Raw genomic sequence first — 16,733 nt, 5'->3', positions numbered from 1 at the left:
GAATATTACTTACTTAGACATTACGTTGTATTAAGGAAATCAATTTGAGGGAACTCTCATCCTGGACTTTAAAACATACAATAAACCTACAAACGCTCTAATGTTTATGCTTCAGTTTTTAAGGGTTCTATTATAGTGAAACCATACACTAAATGGGAAAAAAATTTGTACGTACAAAACTTGATTTCTATATAATATGCTATATATTCGGTCGACAGGAGATGCTTACTCCTCCTAGGCATCTAATCCCACCTCTGGTGTGTCCAGGGGTCCATGTTTGCCCAACTATCTATTTTGTATTGCTTATAGGAGTTGTGAGATTGATCACTGTTCGTTATCTTAACCTTTCATTCAATAGAACCAAAGTCTTTATTTTAATAAAATCTTAAAATTAGTTTTGATTTTGTAAATGACTATGGTTATAAAGTTACATCAAAAACTATCATAATAGCACATTTTTACAACAAAACAATTTTTTTTTAGATTTAGAGCTAATATTACTTTAAGGTTTACAAGAAATGCATGTACATATATGTAATAATGTATAAACTGAATTTCTCTATCAAGTAATCTACAAAAAGTCTTAACATTTTTGAGTTGATTTAAATTAGGTAACAATTGGCGTTTTCGACTGGTACGTTTCCGATGAATAAAAATAAGCTCCGCCCACTTGCGCAGAAGAAGAAATTTACTAAACGGAGATGTACCAGTCGAACAGAAATTTGACTAAATGTCGATAATCTATAAAAATGAAAGTAGGTACGTCACTTCCGCTTCATAGACTATATGGATCTGGTAGAGAAAACAGCATCTTTTTTAATTATTGAAGACCCTGATACCAGCGATGAGGAAGATAGCGATGAAGAAAACATTGGATCTTCGTTATTGCTACTTTTGTAAGTATTGTAGATTCGTATGTAGTCTTGTAACAGCTAATGCGTGTTATTCCGAAATTCCTCAGTCTTACCCTTTATTTCATGAATGCCAGTAATGGGAATTACAGCCGCAAACAGCAAACGTCCATAGATAAAAGAACGATTGAGAGTGGGTAAGACAGGAATTTCTGTTTAACAATACTTTCAGCATCGGATCTAGCGTGTCTGACCCATTTCTTTTTTTCTTTTCTTTTTTTTTATATTTGAGTAATTTTCGCATGTCAAATAATTCTGAGGCATTTTTTAAGGGGTGTCGGTATGAACCCCCCCCCCCCTCCCCAGTTGACAATAACAGTTACAACTTACAAGATTGGGCAACAGTACTTTTAGGATAGAAATAGAATGGAAGCCTACTTATTCAGTTTTTAAATATTGGATACTCATAAATAAAATCCTAAACTATTAGGCTTAATTCTGAAGTATTTCATATTCTTTTAGTTCATCAACAAACCAGTGTATCCTACCACAAGACAGACACAGACAGAAGAATTACACAGGCAATGTTGCATTGCACTTTCGTGTTGATGAATTTAAAACTTTCTTCAGGGTCTCCAGAATAAGTGTGGAATGTCTCCGAGGTAAAATTTCTGAGATATGTGTTGAACAGAATGTATCAGGGATTCTATGCAGACATTCTACAGGAGGATCGCCACAAATACCTTTAGAAGATCGCCTCTTGATATTCTTGTGGTACATGGCTAGCATGGATAAATATGCAGCCATAGCTGACAGATTTGGTGTGAGTGAAAGTACGGCCTCCTACGCAATACGTAATTTGATAACATTTATACACGATTATCTATTGAATATAATTATTTTATGGCCTACACCTCAAGAGCAACAAGAAATGAAGGATATGTACATGGAATTAAAACATTTCCCAGGTGTTGTTGGAATGATTGATGGAACACACATTTCCATTAAAAAACCATCAATCAGAGGAATAGACTACTATAATCGTAAGGATTATTATTCCATTGTTCTACAAGCGGTAGTTCGAGAGGATTTAAGATTCACCAACATATTTGCTGGATTTCCTGGGAAAGTGCATGATGCTCGAGTTCTACGACAATCACCACTCTTTCAGAATGGTCAAGCATTATGTGGCGAGGGACATTTACTAGGGGACTCTGCATACCCTAACATGTCTTGGTTATTGACTCCTTTTAGGGACAATGGTCGTCTTACAAATGTGCAGCTGCATTACAACTATACACACAGCAGTATACGCAGCACTGTTGAGCGGGCATTTGGGCTATTGAAAGGACGTTTTACTCGACTGCAACACATCAATCAAAATGAAGTGGAGAGCATCATACACACAATAGTTACAGGATGCATTCTGCACAATATTTGCATCATGAACGATGATAACTTTCGAGAATTTTTGAATGATGACCAGTACCTCAACAATTGCCAGGTGCAGAAAATTTTGATGAGAATTTACTCTACCGGGGATCAGTAAAAAGACTTCAGATAGCAAGAGCTTTATAATTTCATTCTCAACATGAATAAATGTACTATATGGGGTTGAAATGTGACAATTGTCAAACAACACGTGTTTTGTGTATTTTGGAAAACTGTCCAAATAGAGAACAAAACTTTATTATATCATATTTCACTCCATTTTAACTATTTCCAGTATGTAACATTTTAAGTGTACATTGAATTCCAAGATAATTTTTTTTATTTGAGATGAAAAAGCATGTTCTTTTAGCAGATATTGAATGTTAATTTTCACTTAACCAACATTTGATGAAAATAATAAAACTTCAAAATACTTTGTGTCTTTTAAATTTTTCTCATTCACATCAAGGAGATAAAGATCTATGTGCAATTTAATATACATGTACATATTCAAATCCAAGCAGAATGCAGGTTCTTTCAGTGCCATCTTTGAGCAATTAACACTGGACTATGGTTCTTGCGGTTTCATCCGAGACCTTATTCGCCTTTCTTACACTTGATACAATGGAATTTAAACCCACAAAGTAAGGTTTAAGCACTCTAAATGAAAGCAGGGTTAAGGAGGCGTACTACATCATTATAATGGCCAACTTCCTTATAAAACTCAAATAAAACTATCGGCAATATTTGTCTATTCATGTTGGATTTAATTGCCTATTAAGGTAGTACATAATCTGTCGATCGCTGGTTCAAATCCAGGAGGAGTTTTAAATTTTATTCATATTAATTTGTACTAAAACGATATTTTTTGACTAAATAGAGTAAATTTTGGAAGTTTTTCAATATAAATCCCCCATCTTTTTTTTATACTATCAAATTTCTCTAGTGTAGTATTCCTCCTTAACTGCTCTGATTATTTTGCCATACAGGCAATATTATCAAAGTTCACTGAACTTTACAAATACATGTTAATGTACAACTGTACAGTAGCATACACAGATGGTAAACATTTACAGTCATGTGCACAAACTTGGTTGAGACTATCGGGACTTTTTTACTTTCATATCCTATGAGAAATGAGAACTCTGAAAATGGCATAAAATTGTAATTCTTTAATAAGAAATATAACTAAAAATGGCATAAGAAAATGTAAACTCTACTTGAGCAAAATTTGTAAAAAGAAAAATTGTAGAAAAAATATAGACAATGTACATTTGAATAATCTTATTCATATGTAAAGTAATATAAACAAGTGAAACTGAAAAATAATTAAAATACAAAAAATCAACAATGTAATGTTTATACATGAGTAAACTTTCAAGTATAAAACAACTGACCAGAAAATAACCAGATGATCTTTTCTGCATTGACTAGGAATTCACAGCAAACATTTCAAATATTAAATAAACATGACTGCTAAAATCTAGTAAAATTCAGCCACAAATGACCCCAATGGTAAGTGATCTTTTCTACATTGAATAGCAATTTACAGCAAACAATTCAAATGTTCAACAAATATGACTTTGCTAAAATCTAGTAAAATGCAGCAAATCCAGCCTAACAAACAGCTGCCCTGTTGGCCACTTAGCTCTGTACTCTGCTCTTTTGTGTCTGAGCAGACGTGATGGCACCATTTCCAAAGTATTCAGATTTAAGTTCACCTGACCAACCAATTCATTGGCTATATCTGCAAAAACATGATAGTCCAAAACAGTTTCCAAATTGCATGCAACATCACAATATCTAAGAGTGGGAAGTATTTCTAGAATACATTTCAGTTCTCCAACTGTTCTGTAATCACACAACACAAATTTCAAAACCCGTAACTCTACATGTGACAAAGAACTCAGTAACTGAAAAAAAATATTCTTTAAAAAAAATCCTTTCAGGACAAGACTTTCAAGTTTTTGAAAGTTCACATCAAATAAGTTGATAATTGGCTGTATATTACTGGTTTTCTGCCCACCACTTAGTCCAATTATTGTCACTTTTTCCAAGTCTGGCATCAACTTCATGCCACAGTCAATTGTAAGTGTTTCAATGTGAATGATTATTTTAGTTCTTGTGAGGTAGACTACATTTCTGAACTTTTTACAAACTAAAAACAATTTACAATTAAGATCATCCCTTTGAACAAACTCAAAAATTTTCTTCAAAATGTGCAGTGGCAATTCACAAATTTTATAGCAACCTGAAAAAGAAAATATACTGCTGATATAGTCCTTTTCAATACATGAATATCATTCTATTTGTTTTTCAAAATTTCCAAAAAATGTCTTAAGAGGTCATTTTTTTCTTTTGCTCGCTCGTCTCTTTTTCTCTCTCTTTCCTCCCTTTCAATCTTTCTTTGTTTTTCCATTTCTAATACAACTTCTATCAACTTTGTACCTGATTCTGAAGTACTAGCAAACTTTCTTTTTTCACGTCGTCTGCATGCTGTTGCAGATGTGCTTTTTCTGCTATTTTCGGGAGAAGTTTCAGAGGCCACCCTTTCTTTGTCTGAAGTGCTGGAGTCTGTATCTCCCTTGAAATCATTATCCTCCTCTTTCGACTCTAACAGAGAATGATCAACTTTGGTGCTAAATTTTGTAACAGTTGCTGTTGATGTATTTACATCGGAGCCCGATAACAATAATGGATGAACATCATGACGCTTAGCCAGAATGGCATCTATTCTTTCAAAATGTTGAAAAGTTTTACGTTTCTGCCCAGTTTTAGTTTTATTATCCCTCAGAGTTTTATGAGAAGCGATTAAACTTCTCCATTTGCCTTCCACTTTGGTTTGCGAAAATTCAAAGCCACCATTTTTTAACCCCTGTGTAATTAACTTCCAAATATCTTTTTTCTTCTTTCTTGGATCCTCCATTTTCTCTTCATATTCTTCATACAGATGAATCAAAAGCTCAGTGGCTTCTCTACTCCAGCATGCATTGTTACATGACGTACTAGTAGTCTCACCTAAAGAGGTACTGGCAGAGGAATCTTCAATATCGCCTGAAACAAAAATGTTTACTTATGTAAAAGGAAAAAGAAGGTTAAGAGTTTTATTCTCATGGGGAGGGGGGGGGGAGGCTTTTGCTGTCTTGAGGTCCCAAGTGCCTTCTGATTTTATAGCACTTGAAATATGTCTCCTATGTAGTCAGTTGTACTACTTTTTCTGTCCTTTTTAATGAGGTAAAATGAAAAATTCAAAATGACACAATTTTCAGGATATACGTTCTCCCATAAAAGGTAAATATTTTGTTTTATATGTCTTTGTGAGTGGAAAAATTATTACTTGCTTCTTTTAACGACCACGATTTACCTTCAATTTGAAAATTTTAAGGGGGGGGGGCGTGTTCTGGGTAACACCAACCTCCCAAACAACTATAGAAAGTACCAAATAGTTTAAAATATCCAATCATATGTATACATTGAGTGTTATGATTAAAAATTCTGCAAATGCCGCCAGTTCTGCATTTCCTTGAATGCAGACACATATCTACAATGGAACATTTTTTGAGGACTGCCTAAGTATATATATGTCCAAGCAAATACAGTGTATTCATTAATTCCCTTAACATCATGAATTGTCTAAGAAAAAAATCCAACCAATTAACTTGCTAAATTTACTTCCTACAAATCCTTTAAATTTTAGCAACAACAACCCCCCCCTTCTAAACATTTCAATATTTTTTTAATAAATCCAGTTTCTAAAATAGTAATTTGCACCTTTCCTTTACTTACTTGCTTCATCCTCAAGAAAATTTGTACATTCTGTTGCCATGGTTGCATTAACTTTAGATGCCTGGCTCTCCTCATAATTTTTTCTCATTTGTGCTAGTAATTCTTCATCTGGAGATAAGTGAATTATAATAGATAAAAATGCAGTGATTAAAAGATAGAATATCCTATTATTTATATCAGAAAATGTTTTCACTACTTTGAATCTGCATGACAACCGAGATTATAATATTATTCTTATTAATTAAATTCGGCAATCTTTTTGTAGTAAAATACAACAGCTAAATGCCTGAAATCAGTGATATCATATGGACAAATGTGTTTGGATTCAACTATAAAAGTTGTACATTTCATCTGCCATTTCAAAGTTTAATTAATCTGCATAACACTTACAGTACCTATCACTTTCATTTAGAATTTTCAAAAATTACCTCCATTCTCTAATCTTCTTATTGTGTTTTGGTCCAACACTTGCTTAAAGGAGAAGCCATCCGGATAATTTAGCTGAACTTCTTGCCAGAACCTGTAACAAAATGCTATGCAGTGAAGAGTACAATACAATATGATATAATATATATCATATGCACGTGACGAAACAGCCCGTTACTGTTGGAGGAATTTCGGACTCACTCAAAGCAAGTCCATAGTAAAAGTTCTGAGCGTCTGTTTGACGTCATAAGCTCAGGGGGGGGGGGGGGAATCCTTATCTATTCTTATTTCAAATACATCTATTTTATTATGAAATACCTCTAAAATAGCATGAAAAAAAGCCAAGTGAAAAATACTTACGACTTGTGCTCGTCTCCCTCCGCCATTTTTTTCGATCACATGATCCTACTCATCGCGCCTTTTTCCTCGATGAGATTTGTACTCTACGGATTTTTGTTACTCATCACGAAATACCAGTCGAATGAAAATTTATCTAAACAATTTTCTGTTACTTCAGAAAAACGACCAGTCGAAAACGTCTAATGTTAAGATAGTGAAATTGGACCTGAAATAACCTAATGTGATTTTTATTTTTGAATAAAAGAACATCATTTTCTATTGATTATATTACATGCATGTAAATATTCTCTTGTGGAATTTAAGGCATATATAATTAACTGTATATGCCTTAATTTATTTTCCATCTCCTTCCATTTCTAAAATATTCATAATTTTAATCAAATTAAACAATTATTTAGGTAAGGGATTTCTTTTCCACAATGTGAATGTATGGATAAAAAGTACCAAAATACAGAATTTTAAATCAAAGTCAATTAAACCATTTGTTACCATCTTGGCCCAAAGGTTTTGTTCTCGGTGAAAACCGTTCGTTTTCTATCTTGTTCCATTCTCAATAAGAACTGTTCCATTCAAACCATTCAGCATTTGTTCCCCAAACAAAACAAATAGTTCTCAAACCGTTCAGCATTCATTCACCATTCCTTTGGAATAGTAGTACGCTTGAGGGTCTGTAATATGGGGGTCAAAATTTGTCATGGAAAAAACCTTAGAAAATTTTCTGAAGAAGAGCAGGGCCTAGTTGACTCAGGTGAGCATCGTGGTTTGTGGGTCTCTTCTTTTTGTACTGGGCAGATTTAATCTTAAAAGATGTGAGTGCTGTATACATGAGTTGGGGAAGATGGAGCAAATGTTTTACAAACATCTCTTGTTTATGTCCATCATTGGGTAACCGTTTAAGCACATGGGCCTCTTATTTAATTGAGGAACAATAGTAGAAAGGAACATCACTTTCGATCGTTCCATTAAAAAAAATATGGGTCTTTAATGATGATAGACATATTTTGTATTGTTGGGTTTTCAGAAATATTTTTTGTGTGTAGTATGATGTGCAAGTAACTGACTGATTTTTTTCATCAATAGATACAGCTGAACTTGATGAGGGTTCACGGATTCTTCTATTTTCTATTTTGCTGATGTCAGACTACACAGTTAAGAAGAGTGATCAGAAAAGTTGGAGATCCCTTCTCCAAAGTCTGAGTAAAACCTTCAAATCTAAGAATCCTGGAACAAATGTTCGAATTCGTCCATTTAATGAATACTTAACAGTCAGAACAGATGGTAGTGTTACCTTTTTATCAAAACACCAGCGTGATCAAGTGATATACTTCATAGACTCATCTGAGTATGTGAGAGTATTTTTGACCCATGCTGATCAAAAGGCCATCAAAGAATACTGTAGAACTTCCAAATATAAGCCAAGAAGTGCAGAGAAAATTATACGAATTGACTCGGAACTGAATGAAGAATTGGTAAATCGGATTGGTGTGGATATTTTGAACCATCCCACGATAGAAGATTCATCCATACACCAGTTAGTATCTGAGAAATGTAAGTGCAGAGATATGTTAACCAGAGTTGTGGGATTGCATATATACTATGGTAAAAAGAATCTTGGACGAATAAGGAATTTGTCTCCAGTTTTTGGCACTCTAGTTTTCCTTTTACCTCTTACAAGTTTTTTGTCATTTCGAATTTCCAAAATTTCGGCTTGAGCATCACTGAAGAGACATTATTCGTTGTAATGCACATCTGGTGTATCAAAATGGTACCGTACAAGTTTTCATTATACAGTTAGTGGACATACTATTGTGTAATTGTTGCTTATAGATTAGTTTTCCATTTGATATATATTTGTAGTACACATACCCCTGGAGATTCTGTCACTAGGGAGAGATGGGTTTTCTTCTTTTATTGAGCTTTTGAAGAAAGGCTCAAGTGAAATTTCTCATGCTCAAATGATGATTCTTGGTTGTGGTGGTGTTGGAAAAACAACTCTACTGAAAAGGTTAACAACAGAGCAAAGCATAGAGGATATTAGAAGGTCAACTGACTCAACGATCGGTGTAGACATTTGTCCACTAAATTCCAAAGTATTAGTCATCTCAAGTGTTCTAACCTACTTGGTAAATATTTTGATTACACACATACAGGAGGATTTCACTTGAATAGTCATGTAGTACTATGACCCCTTTGAAAACTCTCAAAGAAAGAAGAAAAAAACAGATGTAGACACTGAAACTGATAACACCAAAAAATTCTAATAAAATATTTTACATTAACTGGATAAAAAAAAGTTTTTCTACAAAACACAAAAAATCACATTTAATATGTTAATTATTCAACAATCTGAAATTTATGTCATCTGATCTGCTCTCAACTATTTATAATTTGTCAAGCCGAAGCTAAAACATTGAAGGGTAATATTGAAATTTTAACCTTCAAGATCTGCATCTGGTAAAGCTGTATATGGTTTCACTGGATATATTAGAAGCTATAACCATTTAATGTTTTGTAATAAAGAAAGTGGAATTAATGATTCCAAGTCTCAAATTCATAGCCAGTGGAATCATGTAATTTTGATATGCTAATATTTTTGCGTTTTCAGCTTTAAATTCAAAAGAAAGGGAAACTTTAAAAGTTGATCTTTCTAAAGTTACTGTAAAAGAGAGAGATATCGAAGAGGAAATTCCACCAGACAGTTTTTCATATACAACACTGAAGAAGAAAAGCATGACGAGAAAAATGCCTATTTCAAGCAGTTCCGAAAGCTGCATGGAGCAGGAAGAAGAATGGGCTGAAGGTTCTGTAGATTTAGATAGAGGAGAAAATGAGGATTTAATACAAAGTGAGGATACCCATGATTCACTCCCTGTATCAGAGGCCACTCAAGGAACCTCATCTTTCACAGAAAATGATGAGACCAAATCCAAAACCATCTTAAATTTAGTTTCAGCCTTAGTGCGCAGGGAAGATGATGTCGATGAAACTATCGACTTTTATGACTTTGCGGGACAATATGTGTACTATTCAACACATCAGCTTTATCTCAGCCGTGCTGCATTTTATATCCTTGTGACAGACATGAGCAGAAAGTGGGAGGATAAACCTGGAGTGTTGGAGAATCGGAGGGAACATCTGATGTACAGAGATTGGACAAATGAAAGTAAGAAATAAACCATTGTACATGTGTATATCAAAGTATTAGTCATCTCAAGTGTTCTAACCTACTTGGTAAATATTTTGATTACACACATACAGGAGGATTTCACTTGAATAGTCATGTAGTACTATGACCCCTTTGAAAACTCTCAAAGAAAGAAGAAAAAAACAGATGTAGACACTGAAACTGATAACACCAAAAAATTCTAATAAAATATTTTACATTAACTGGATAAAAAAAAGTTTTTCTACAAAACACAAAAAATCACATTTAATATGTTAATTATTCAACAATCTGAAATTTATGTCATCTGATCTGCTCTCAACTATTTATAATTTGCAATCTTTCATAAATCTTGTAGAATATTTAAACTTTTGGCTGGAATCCATACAGGCGTTCTCAAGAGAAGACCGACCATCAGTCATTTTAATAGGAACACATGCAGAAGGGAAATCTGATGAGGTGAGTTTGTAATGCTCTATGATTATTAAATTAAATAGAACCTGAAAAAAGCATTGATACATTCTTTTTATACGCCCGTCTTAAGACGGGCCGTATTATGTTATGGCCTTCATGTCCGTCCGTCTGTTAGCTTTTTCGTGTCCGGCTCATAACTTAAATACTATAAGGCCTAGAATAATCAAACTTTGTCAGTTGATACATCTTGGGTAGAAGGTGTGTCGCACATTAAAACCAGGTCGCTGTGACTTTTAATTAAGAAGATATGGCCAAATATGGTAAAACCCTGTCCGGCTCATAACTTGAAAACTATTTGATCTAGAATCATGAAACTTGGTCAACTTATGCATCTTAGGTAGAAGGTGTGTCGCACTGTACTTTAAGGTCACTGTGACATTTAGTTGAAGTGATTTTTTGAAAAAAGTATGTTATAATTGGTACAATCCCTACTCATATAAGAGTTTTGTAGAAAACCTCATTCAAAAATGTTACATCAAGAAAACACATATTTTTTTTTATGATATACTGTACAGCTTTTTTTTAGCCTATGTAATGTTTCCTTTGTTTCTAACAATAACATGAGAAATTCCACTTGTCCCATGGGAGTAGCATGCAAAGGGCATTTTGACAAGACTAATTAATGAGTTTTGTGTAGAGCATCTCTGATCAACATGATCAAGCAGGTGTTATCTTTATCTCTAGGGAATTGGGCAGAGAGATCTTAGCCTCTTAATTGCAGATATACCAGAAATTATTTGTGAAAGTGAATTTGTTTGTTGTGGTTAGTCTTTATTTTCAAAATTAATTTGACATTGTACTATATAATTTTTAATTTTTTTTCTCGGCAACCTATATGCAGAATATCATTTCTCACTAAGACAACAAATGGTTGTAATATGTATAAAGGCCTATTTTAATGATTAGTATTTTGATGTTTTGTTATGGCTGTGACATTGTTCAGAAAAAAGATATACAATGAACAAAGCTGCAGATTGGGCATTTGTGTAAATCTGAACAGATGAAATAGTATTGCAATAACCATATTAAAAAATGTTAATTCAAGAAACTACACATTCTTCATTATATACACTGTACTATACAGCAGTATATAACAAACAAATTATTTCTTTTGTGTCAGTAACAAGAGAAATTTCCCTTGTCCCATGGGTGTAATTATCAAGCAATTCAGGAGGCATTTTGCTAAGGGTTATTCCAGCAAAAAACGTATGGGGGGGGGGGGGGGGGACGGCAGCCGATATTTTTTTGGATGGGTGGGGGTGATTTGGGAAAATATATTTGTATGGGTGGTTGTCTTCCAGGTTAAATAAAAAACATGGGTGCCTGTGAATTATGATAAAAATGAAAACGTATCACGTTACGTTTCTTTTAATTACAAAAGAAGAAGAAAAGCGGAGCCATTTTACATTAACTTAAGTACGGAAAAAAGATTGATAAATGAGCAGATAACTCAATGTTACCGTAAACCTTTTCCCCTCTAAGGCTTTACCTATTGTACCTGTCCTAAACGACCACCTGTCTAACTCAACCAACGATCATGAGTTTTACAACCTTTTCGTGTAATTTCACCTTTATGAAACGACTGTACAATTTTTCGATTACAACGCGATTCCTACTTTCGATTTCAGTCGAGCATGACTATTCTGGGAATTATCGCCCCTAACACTTTCGTTTTAAAATGCACAGGTAATAGTTCGACGGTGATCTTCTTTAATCGGCACTCTGAATCAATTATTATACCCAAGCTATCAATTGGTTAACGTGTAATTAACATGCAGCGTCGTGTGAAGTTAATTACCAAAACCCGAGTTGTTGTTTATTTAACAAAATCAAGGATCAGGGAATCACGACCGTTGTTTCCGAAGGTGTGAATTTCGACAGACTTTGAGATGTGCAGGGTAATTTGGATATGAAATCTCCCACCTGGTATACCATTACGTTTAACAGAGTGGAAAATTTGCCTGATTGCGATATAAATCGGGTAAATATTATGCTTGGGACTGAAATTTTAAATGGAATATTCGCGAGTTTCCTGTACGAGAGATTGTAGGGGGTCAAAGGAAAAAAGTCACAATCTATATGCATACACTTTGTAATTTAGGGAAATATCTGTCTTGCGCTTAAGTTGCGAGAAAACCTAACTCGTTGAAAAGTTCTCCGTTGCTTGCTTGAATTTGTACACCACTATGCAATGCCATTTTATGTATACATATTGTAACTGATGTAATAAGACACTTGTCTTTTAAAAGCAATAAAGAGAGTAACAATATATGTGAATTTAAATTTTAAATGGTATAATATATTCATATTTTATTTAGTTTTATATCATTAAAAAAAACACTTCTTGTTATTTCAACAATTAACAAGCACCCAGATCATGACATGAGTAAAAAGGACATGCACATCTAGTCCAGAAATGATATGACAATTATCCCACATCATTAGTCTAGTGAAACTGTTCGTTTATAATAAGCAAACAGAGCTTAGGTTTCTACAACTCGCATGTTTCCAGAGTATACAAAATTAATTGCATTTTTTCTTCATTTTATATGCTGAGATCATCCTTTTTTCTCCCTACCAAAATTGCATTGGAAACCAAAATATGTAATTTTTTCTGCAAAGATAGCTACCTTCATCTCCCGATGAAACAACAAAGAAAGACATTTTATTGTTTATATTTTTTGCATTTTTAAAAATATAAACTAGAATTAAGTTCTAAAATATCATATGGTTGATCCATTTGTTACGTTAAATGAAAGTATTGAATTGTATGGGTGGTGGTGGCAGGGGAGAATCTAATTGTATGGGTGGTGGTAGCAGAGGAAAATTTAATTGTATGGGTGGCTGTCTTAAAAATAAAGTGCCTTCCCTCCCCCCCCCCCCCCCCCATATTTTTTTTGCTGGAATAGCCCTAACAGAAAAATTGCATTCTGTCAAATTACAGATTAATTAATGAGTTTAGAAGATTTCTGTTACAGCAATCTGATCAAGGAGGTGCTATCTATATCTCTTGCAATCGGGAATTTGGCAGAGGAATCTGGCCTTCTAATTGATCTGTCAAATTTTAGAACAGTTCTAATTGGTAGCCATTACTTTGAAAGTTAATTTGGTATAAAGTTTAAGAATTAATATGATATTGTAAAATATATTTTTATTTTATATCTCAACAACAAGGTGCAGATTGTCATGTCTCACTAAGATGACAGTTTTACAGTCTAAGAATAAACATAATGACTAATGTTTGATGTTTTATTACGCTGTGCATTGTTCTTCATTCCTTAAAATACAATGAGCAAAGCTGCAGATGTGTATTTCTCAAGTCTAACACAACCAGTTGAGAAATATATGATGTATTATTTTTTTCTAATTCATAACTACACCATAGGAGATGCACCAGTGTTTGAAATAACCGTTTTTAATCTATATTTATTTATATTGACATCACCATGCATATTTTACTTTTATACTTGAAGATTTGACAAAGGCAGATACTGATATATGTATTTTTTGATATGTTGAATAAATCAACCTTTTTGAGTACTCCCATTTATTGTAAGTTGTTTGCTTGGATAAAGGGATATCTTACACTTTAATCATTTCATTGAAAACATTTGGGAAAATGTTTTTATATCCTTTTAAAAATCATTAAGCTTACATTATCAATATTTGAAGCAATGTCACATGAGGCCATAAAGTGGGTAAGATTCTTAAAGGAAGGATGACATTTGGTTCCATACATACCTATCTCTTCATGGTGATATGTTCATGTTAACAATATGTGACGGGCGTATCATGTGCCGTGGCGGTGCACTTTATTTAGTTTGTAGGTTTTCATTTTTATGGAGTGCCAAATTAACAACATCGCAAATAATTGAAGATATATATTATACTTAGTTATTTGAAGATATGCTTTATAATTCATTTATTGCATGCAAAACTGTAGATTCCTTATTTTATGCGAGTACTTAATATGGCAAAATGACTCGTATACGTCAAATCGCGTAAACAAGGATTCGCGTGTCGTCTGATAATCAAGAGTTCTTGTATGTATTTTAACAACAGAAAATTAAAAGCGAGTAATTTTATTTTGCGATTGATGCTTCTCGCGAAATTACGTAATAATAAATTCCTCGCAGATATTTAGGAATCTACAGTTATTCAATTGATACGTACAACACTCGCAATTCTTTGTTATGTAAACAAGGCCCATGTCATGTTTTTGTCTACGTATAGATTGCTTGATTGAAAATATCCTGCGTAAAACAAAACAAGATGTGGTAAACACTAGAAACTGTTTGATTGTGTTCAGAATTAACTTATAATTTGAAAATAAAATCTGCTTTGAAGGAAACTTACTAGTATACGAGTATTTTACCTTTGTAAACAAAAACATGGCATGAGCTTTGTTTACATAGCAAAGAATTATGAGCTCTGTGTCGCTCTTGTAACTCGACATTTGACATTCACATTTTTGCACATTTTATTAAGATGTTCATAATTTGCATAATCATGCACAGGTACAATTTAAAATTGTACCATTAACTAACCACCATACTTTTCTGGAATATTTTCAGGAGAAACACAACCACTTTGTTCATCTGAGAGCAGCTTTGAAATCTGAGGGACTCCTTGATCTTTTGTCCAATGATAAAGAGTTCTTCGTTTCATTTGATAGTGAGGATAATTTAGATGAAATCAGACGATGTATTAAAGCAATTGCCAAAGATCACAGTAATTGGAGTCGAAGAGTTCCCAATATTTATACACTATTTCAGGAAAAGTTTAAAGAAATTCAAAACCATCAGAAAGTTATGGCATTTGAAAATGTTATGACACTGCAGGAAGACTTTCCTGTAGATATAAGATTAGAAAAGGAAGACCAAATCAGGTTCATGTTGAAGTTTTTTCATGAGATTGGTCTTATTTTGTACTTCGACTGCAAGGATGTGAACAAGTATGTCATCCTGGATGTGAAATATTTCACAGATGCTTTCAAACGCATAATTACAGTAAGGAGTAATACCATGCCAAAAGTAGCGAAAGATTTCCCAAAACAGTGGATCACTTTCCACGAGAAAGGAGAGCTGCCAGATGTTCTATTGGATGCAATTTGGAGTAATGAAGGTGATCCAACAACTCCATCATTTAAAGCTCGAAAGCGTGAGCTCCTTTTGTACATGAAAGAACTTTGCTTTTTGACAGAAATCAAAGTGAAAAATGGATCACTTTTGGTGGTACCCTGCATGAACATTGTTCAGTTTTCGTCTGGAATGTTCAAGAACCACCGCAGAACATCTGTTTTGTGTTTTCAGTTTCCTGCTCTTGCAGGTCTGATTTTCCACAGACTTGTGACATGTTGTGCCAATACATTGTGGCCCATTTCAATGGAGAGAAGAAAATCGTGCATATTTCAAAATGTAATGATATTTGAACATCGTGATAGATTCATTGCTGTTGGGAGTGTCCATGACACAATTCAATTGCAAATATTTGATAGTCGTGCTGATGATAAGTATACCAGGGAGAAATCAAATACGAAAGTGAACATTGAAGTAAAAGAGGCTATCATGACAAGACTCCAAGAGATTGTTAACATTATTGGTGACAAATTTCCATTTGCGTGTGGGTATAAATGCAAAGCAACCACTTTCTGTGATGAAAACAATGATTGTTTTATACCAGAGACTGGTATTGATTGGTCTACAGAATATATGTATTGTGAATCCTGTCCAATGAGTGAGAAGGAAAGAATTAATGTTCTTGAATTGGTTTCATACTGGAAAAAGGTCTGTAGGAATATTTTCATCTTATATCAGTATGAATATTGAAAAATTTCAAGCATGTACGGTGTTTAATATATTCCTAGTGTACAATTATTAATTCTCTCTTTTACAGTCTGAAGACAAAGAATCTGACATTGATAAAGGTATAATTTTCAAAATGTATCCTGAAAACTATAAAATCATTTTTAATTTCGTATTTTATTTAAGGATGTTAATTCCTGAGTACCAATTATAAGATTCATTAAGTATTTATTATCTACATTAATCTTTTGTTTATGATGTATTTCACAATATTTGAGAAAATTACAAGGCTCTCGACCGAATGGTCGTGGGTTCGAGTCCTGGCCGCGGCAGGGCCGATGTTGTGTACTTGGGAAAGGCACTTTACATGAATTTCCTCACTCCACCCAAATCTAAAGGGGTACCTGGCTATAGACAGTGAAAGATATTGTTAGAATT

The 16,733-nt window shown here is 33.7% G+C and overlaps 3 protein-coding genes across 3 annotated transcripts in view; 2 read left to right on the top strand and 1 right to left on the bottom strand.

Annotated features, from left to right (window-relative positions):
• The window catches only part of LOC125654652 (uncharacterized), a 534,947-nt gene that overhangs the window by 499,548 nt on the left and 18,666 nt on the right, over positions 1-16,733 (top strand). Inside the window, exons 7-10 of the mRNA XM_056143962.1 lie at positions 9,460-10,017; positions 10,376-10,476; positions 15,066-16,277; positions 16,387-16,417. Of these exons, the coding sequence (XP_055999937.1) occupies positions 9,460-10,017; positions 10,376-10,476; positions 15,066-16,277; positions 16,387-16,417 (1,902 nt within the window). The remainder of the gene's footprint in view (positions 1-9,459; positions 10,018-10,375; positions 10,477-15,065; positions 16,278-16,386; positions 16,418-16,733) is intronic.
• Positions 686-2,716, top strand: LOC125676866 (putative nuclease HARBI1). Its single transcript, XM_056144001.1, has 2 exons — positions 686-896; positions 1,374-2,716. The coding sequence occupies exons 1-2, from the start codon at positions 787-789 to the stop codon at positions 2,398-2,400; spliced, it is 1,137 nt and encodes a 378-aa protein (XP_055999976.1). The 5' UTR covers positions 686-786; the 3' UTR covers positions 2,401-2,716.
• On the bottom strand, positions 3,440-7,061 carry LOC130048002 (uncharacterized). The gene is made up of 5 exons (XM_056143993.1): positions 6,855-7,061; positions 6,497-6,588; positions 6,069-6,176; positions 4,731-5,336; positions 3,440-4,533 (listed from the first exon to the last, which is right to left on the bottom strand). The coding sequence occupies exons 1-5, from the start codon at positions 6,878-6,880 to the stop codon at positions 3,869-3,871; spliced, it is 1,497 nt and encodes a 498-aa protein (XP_055999968.1). The 5' UTR covers positions 6,881-7,061; the 3' UTR covers positions 3,440-3,868.

The sequence above is a fragment of the Ostrea edulis genome, chromosome 7 (genome assembly GCF_947568905.1).
Source record: "Ostrea edulis chromosome 7, xbOstEdul1.1, whole genome shotgun sequence".
Taxonomy (NCBI): Eukaryota; Metazoa; Mollusca; class Bivalvia; order Ostreida; family Ostreidae; genus Ostrea; species Ostrea edulis.
This window is presented reverse-complemented; position numbering and strand designations above follow the sequence as displayed.

Coding starts and splice junctions, on each gene's coding strand:
- LOC125676866 (XM_056144001.1), top strand. CDS start 787: ATGGATCTGGTAGAGAAAACAGCATCTTTTTTAATTATTGAAGACCCT. Junction 897..1,373: donor TCTTCGTTATTGCTACTTTT/GTAAGTATTGTA, acceptor ATATTCTTTTAG/TTCATCAACAAACCAGTGTA.
- LOC130048002 (XM_056143993.1), bottom strand. CDS start 6,880: ATGGCGGAGGGAGACGAGCACAAGTC. Junction 6,589..6,854: donor GAGGGAGACGAGCACAAGTC/GTAAGTATTTTT, acceptor ATTTTGTTACAG/GTTCTGGCAAGAAGTTCAGC. Junction 4,534..4,730: donor TGCTAGTACTTCAGAATCAG/GTACAAAGTTGA, acceptor TTTCTTTTTCAG/GTTGCTATAAAATTTGTGAA.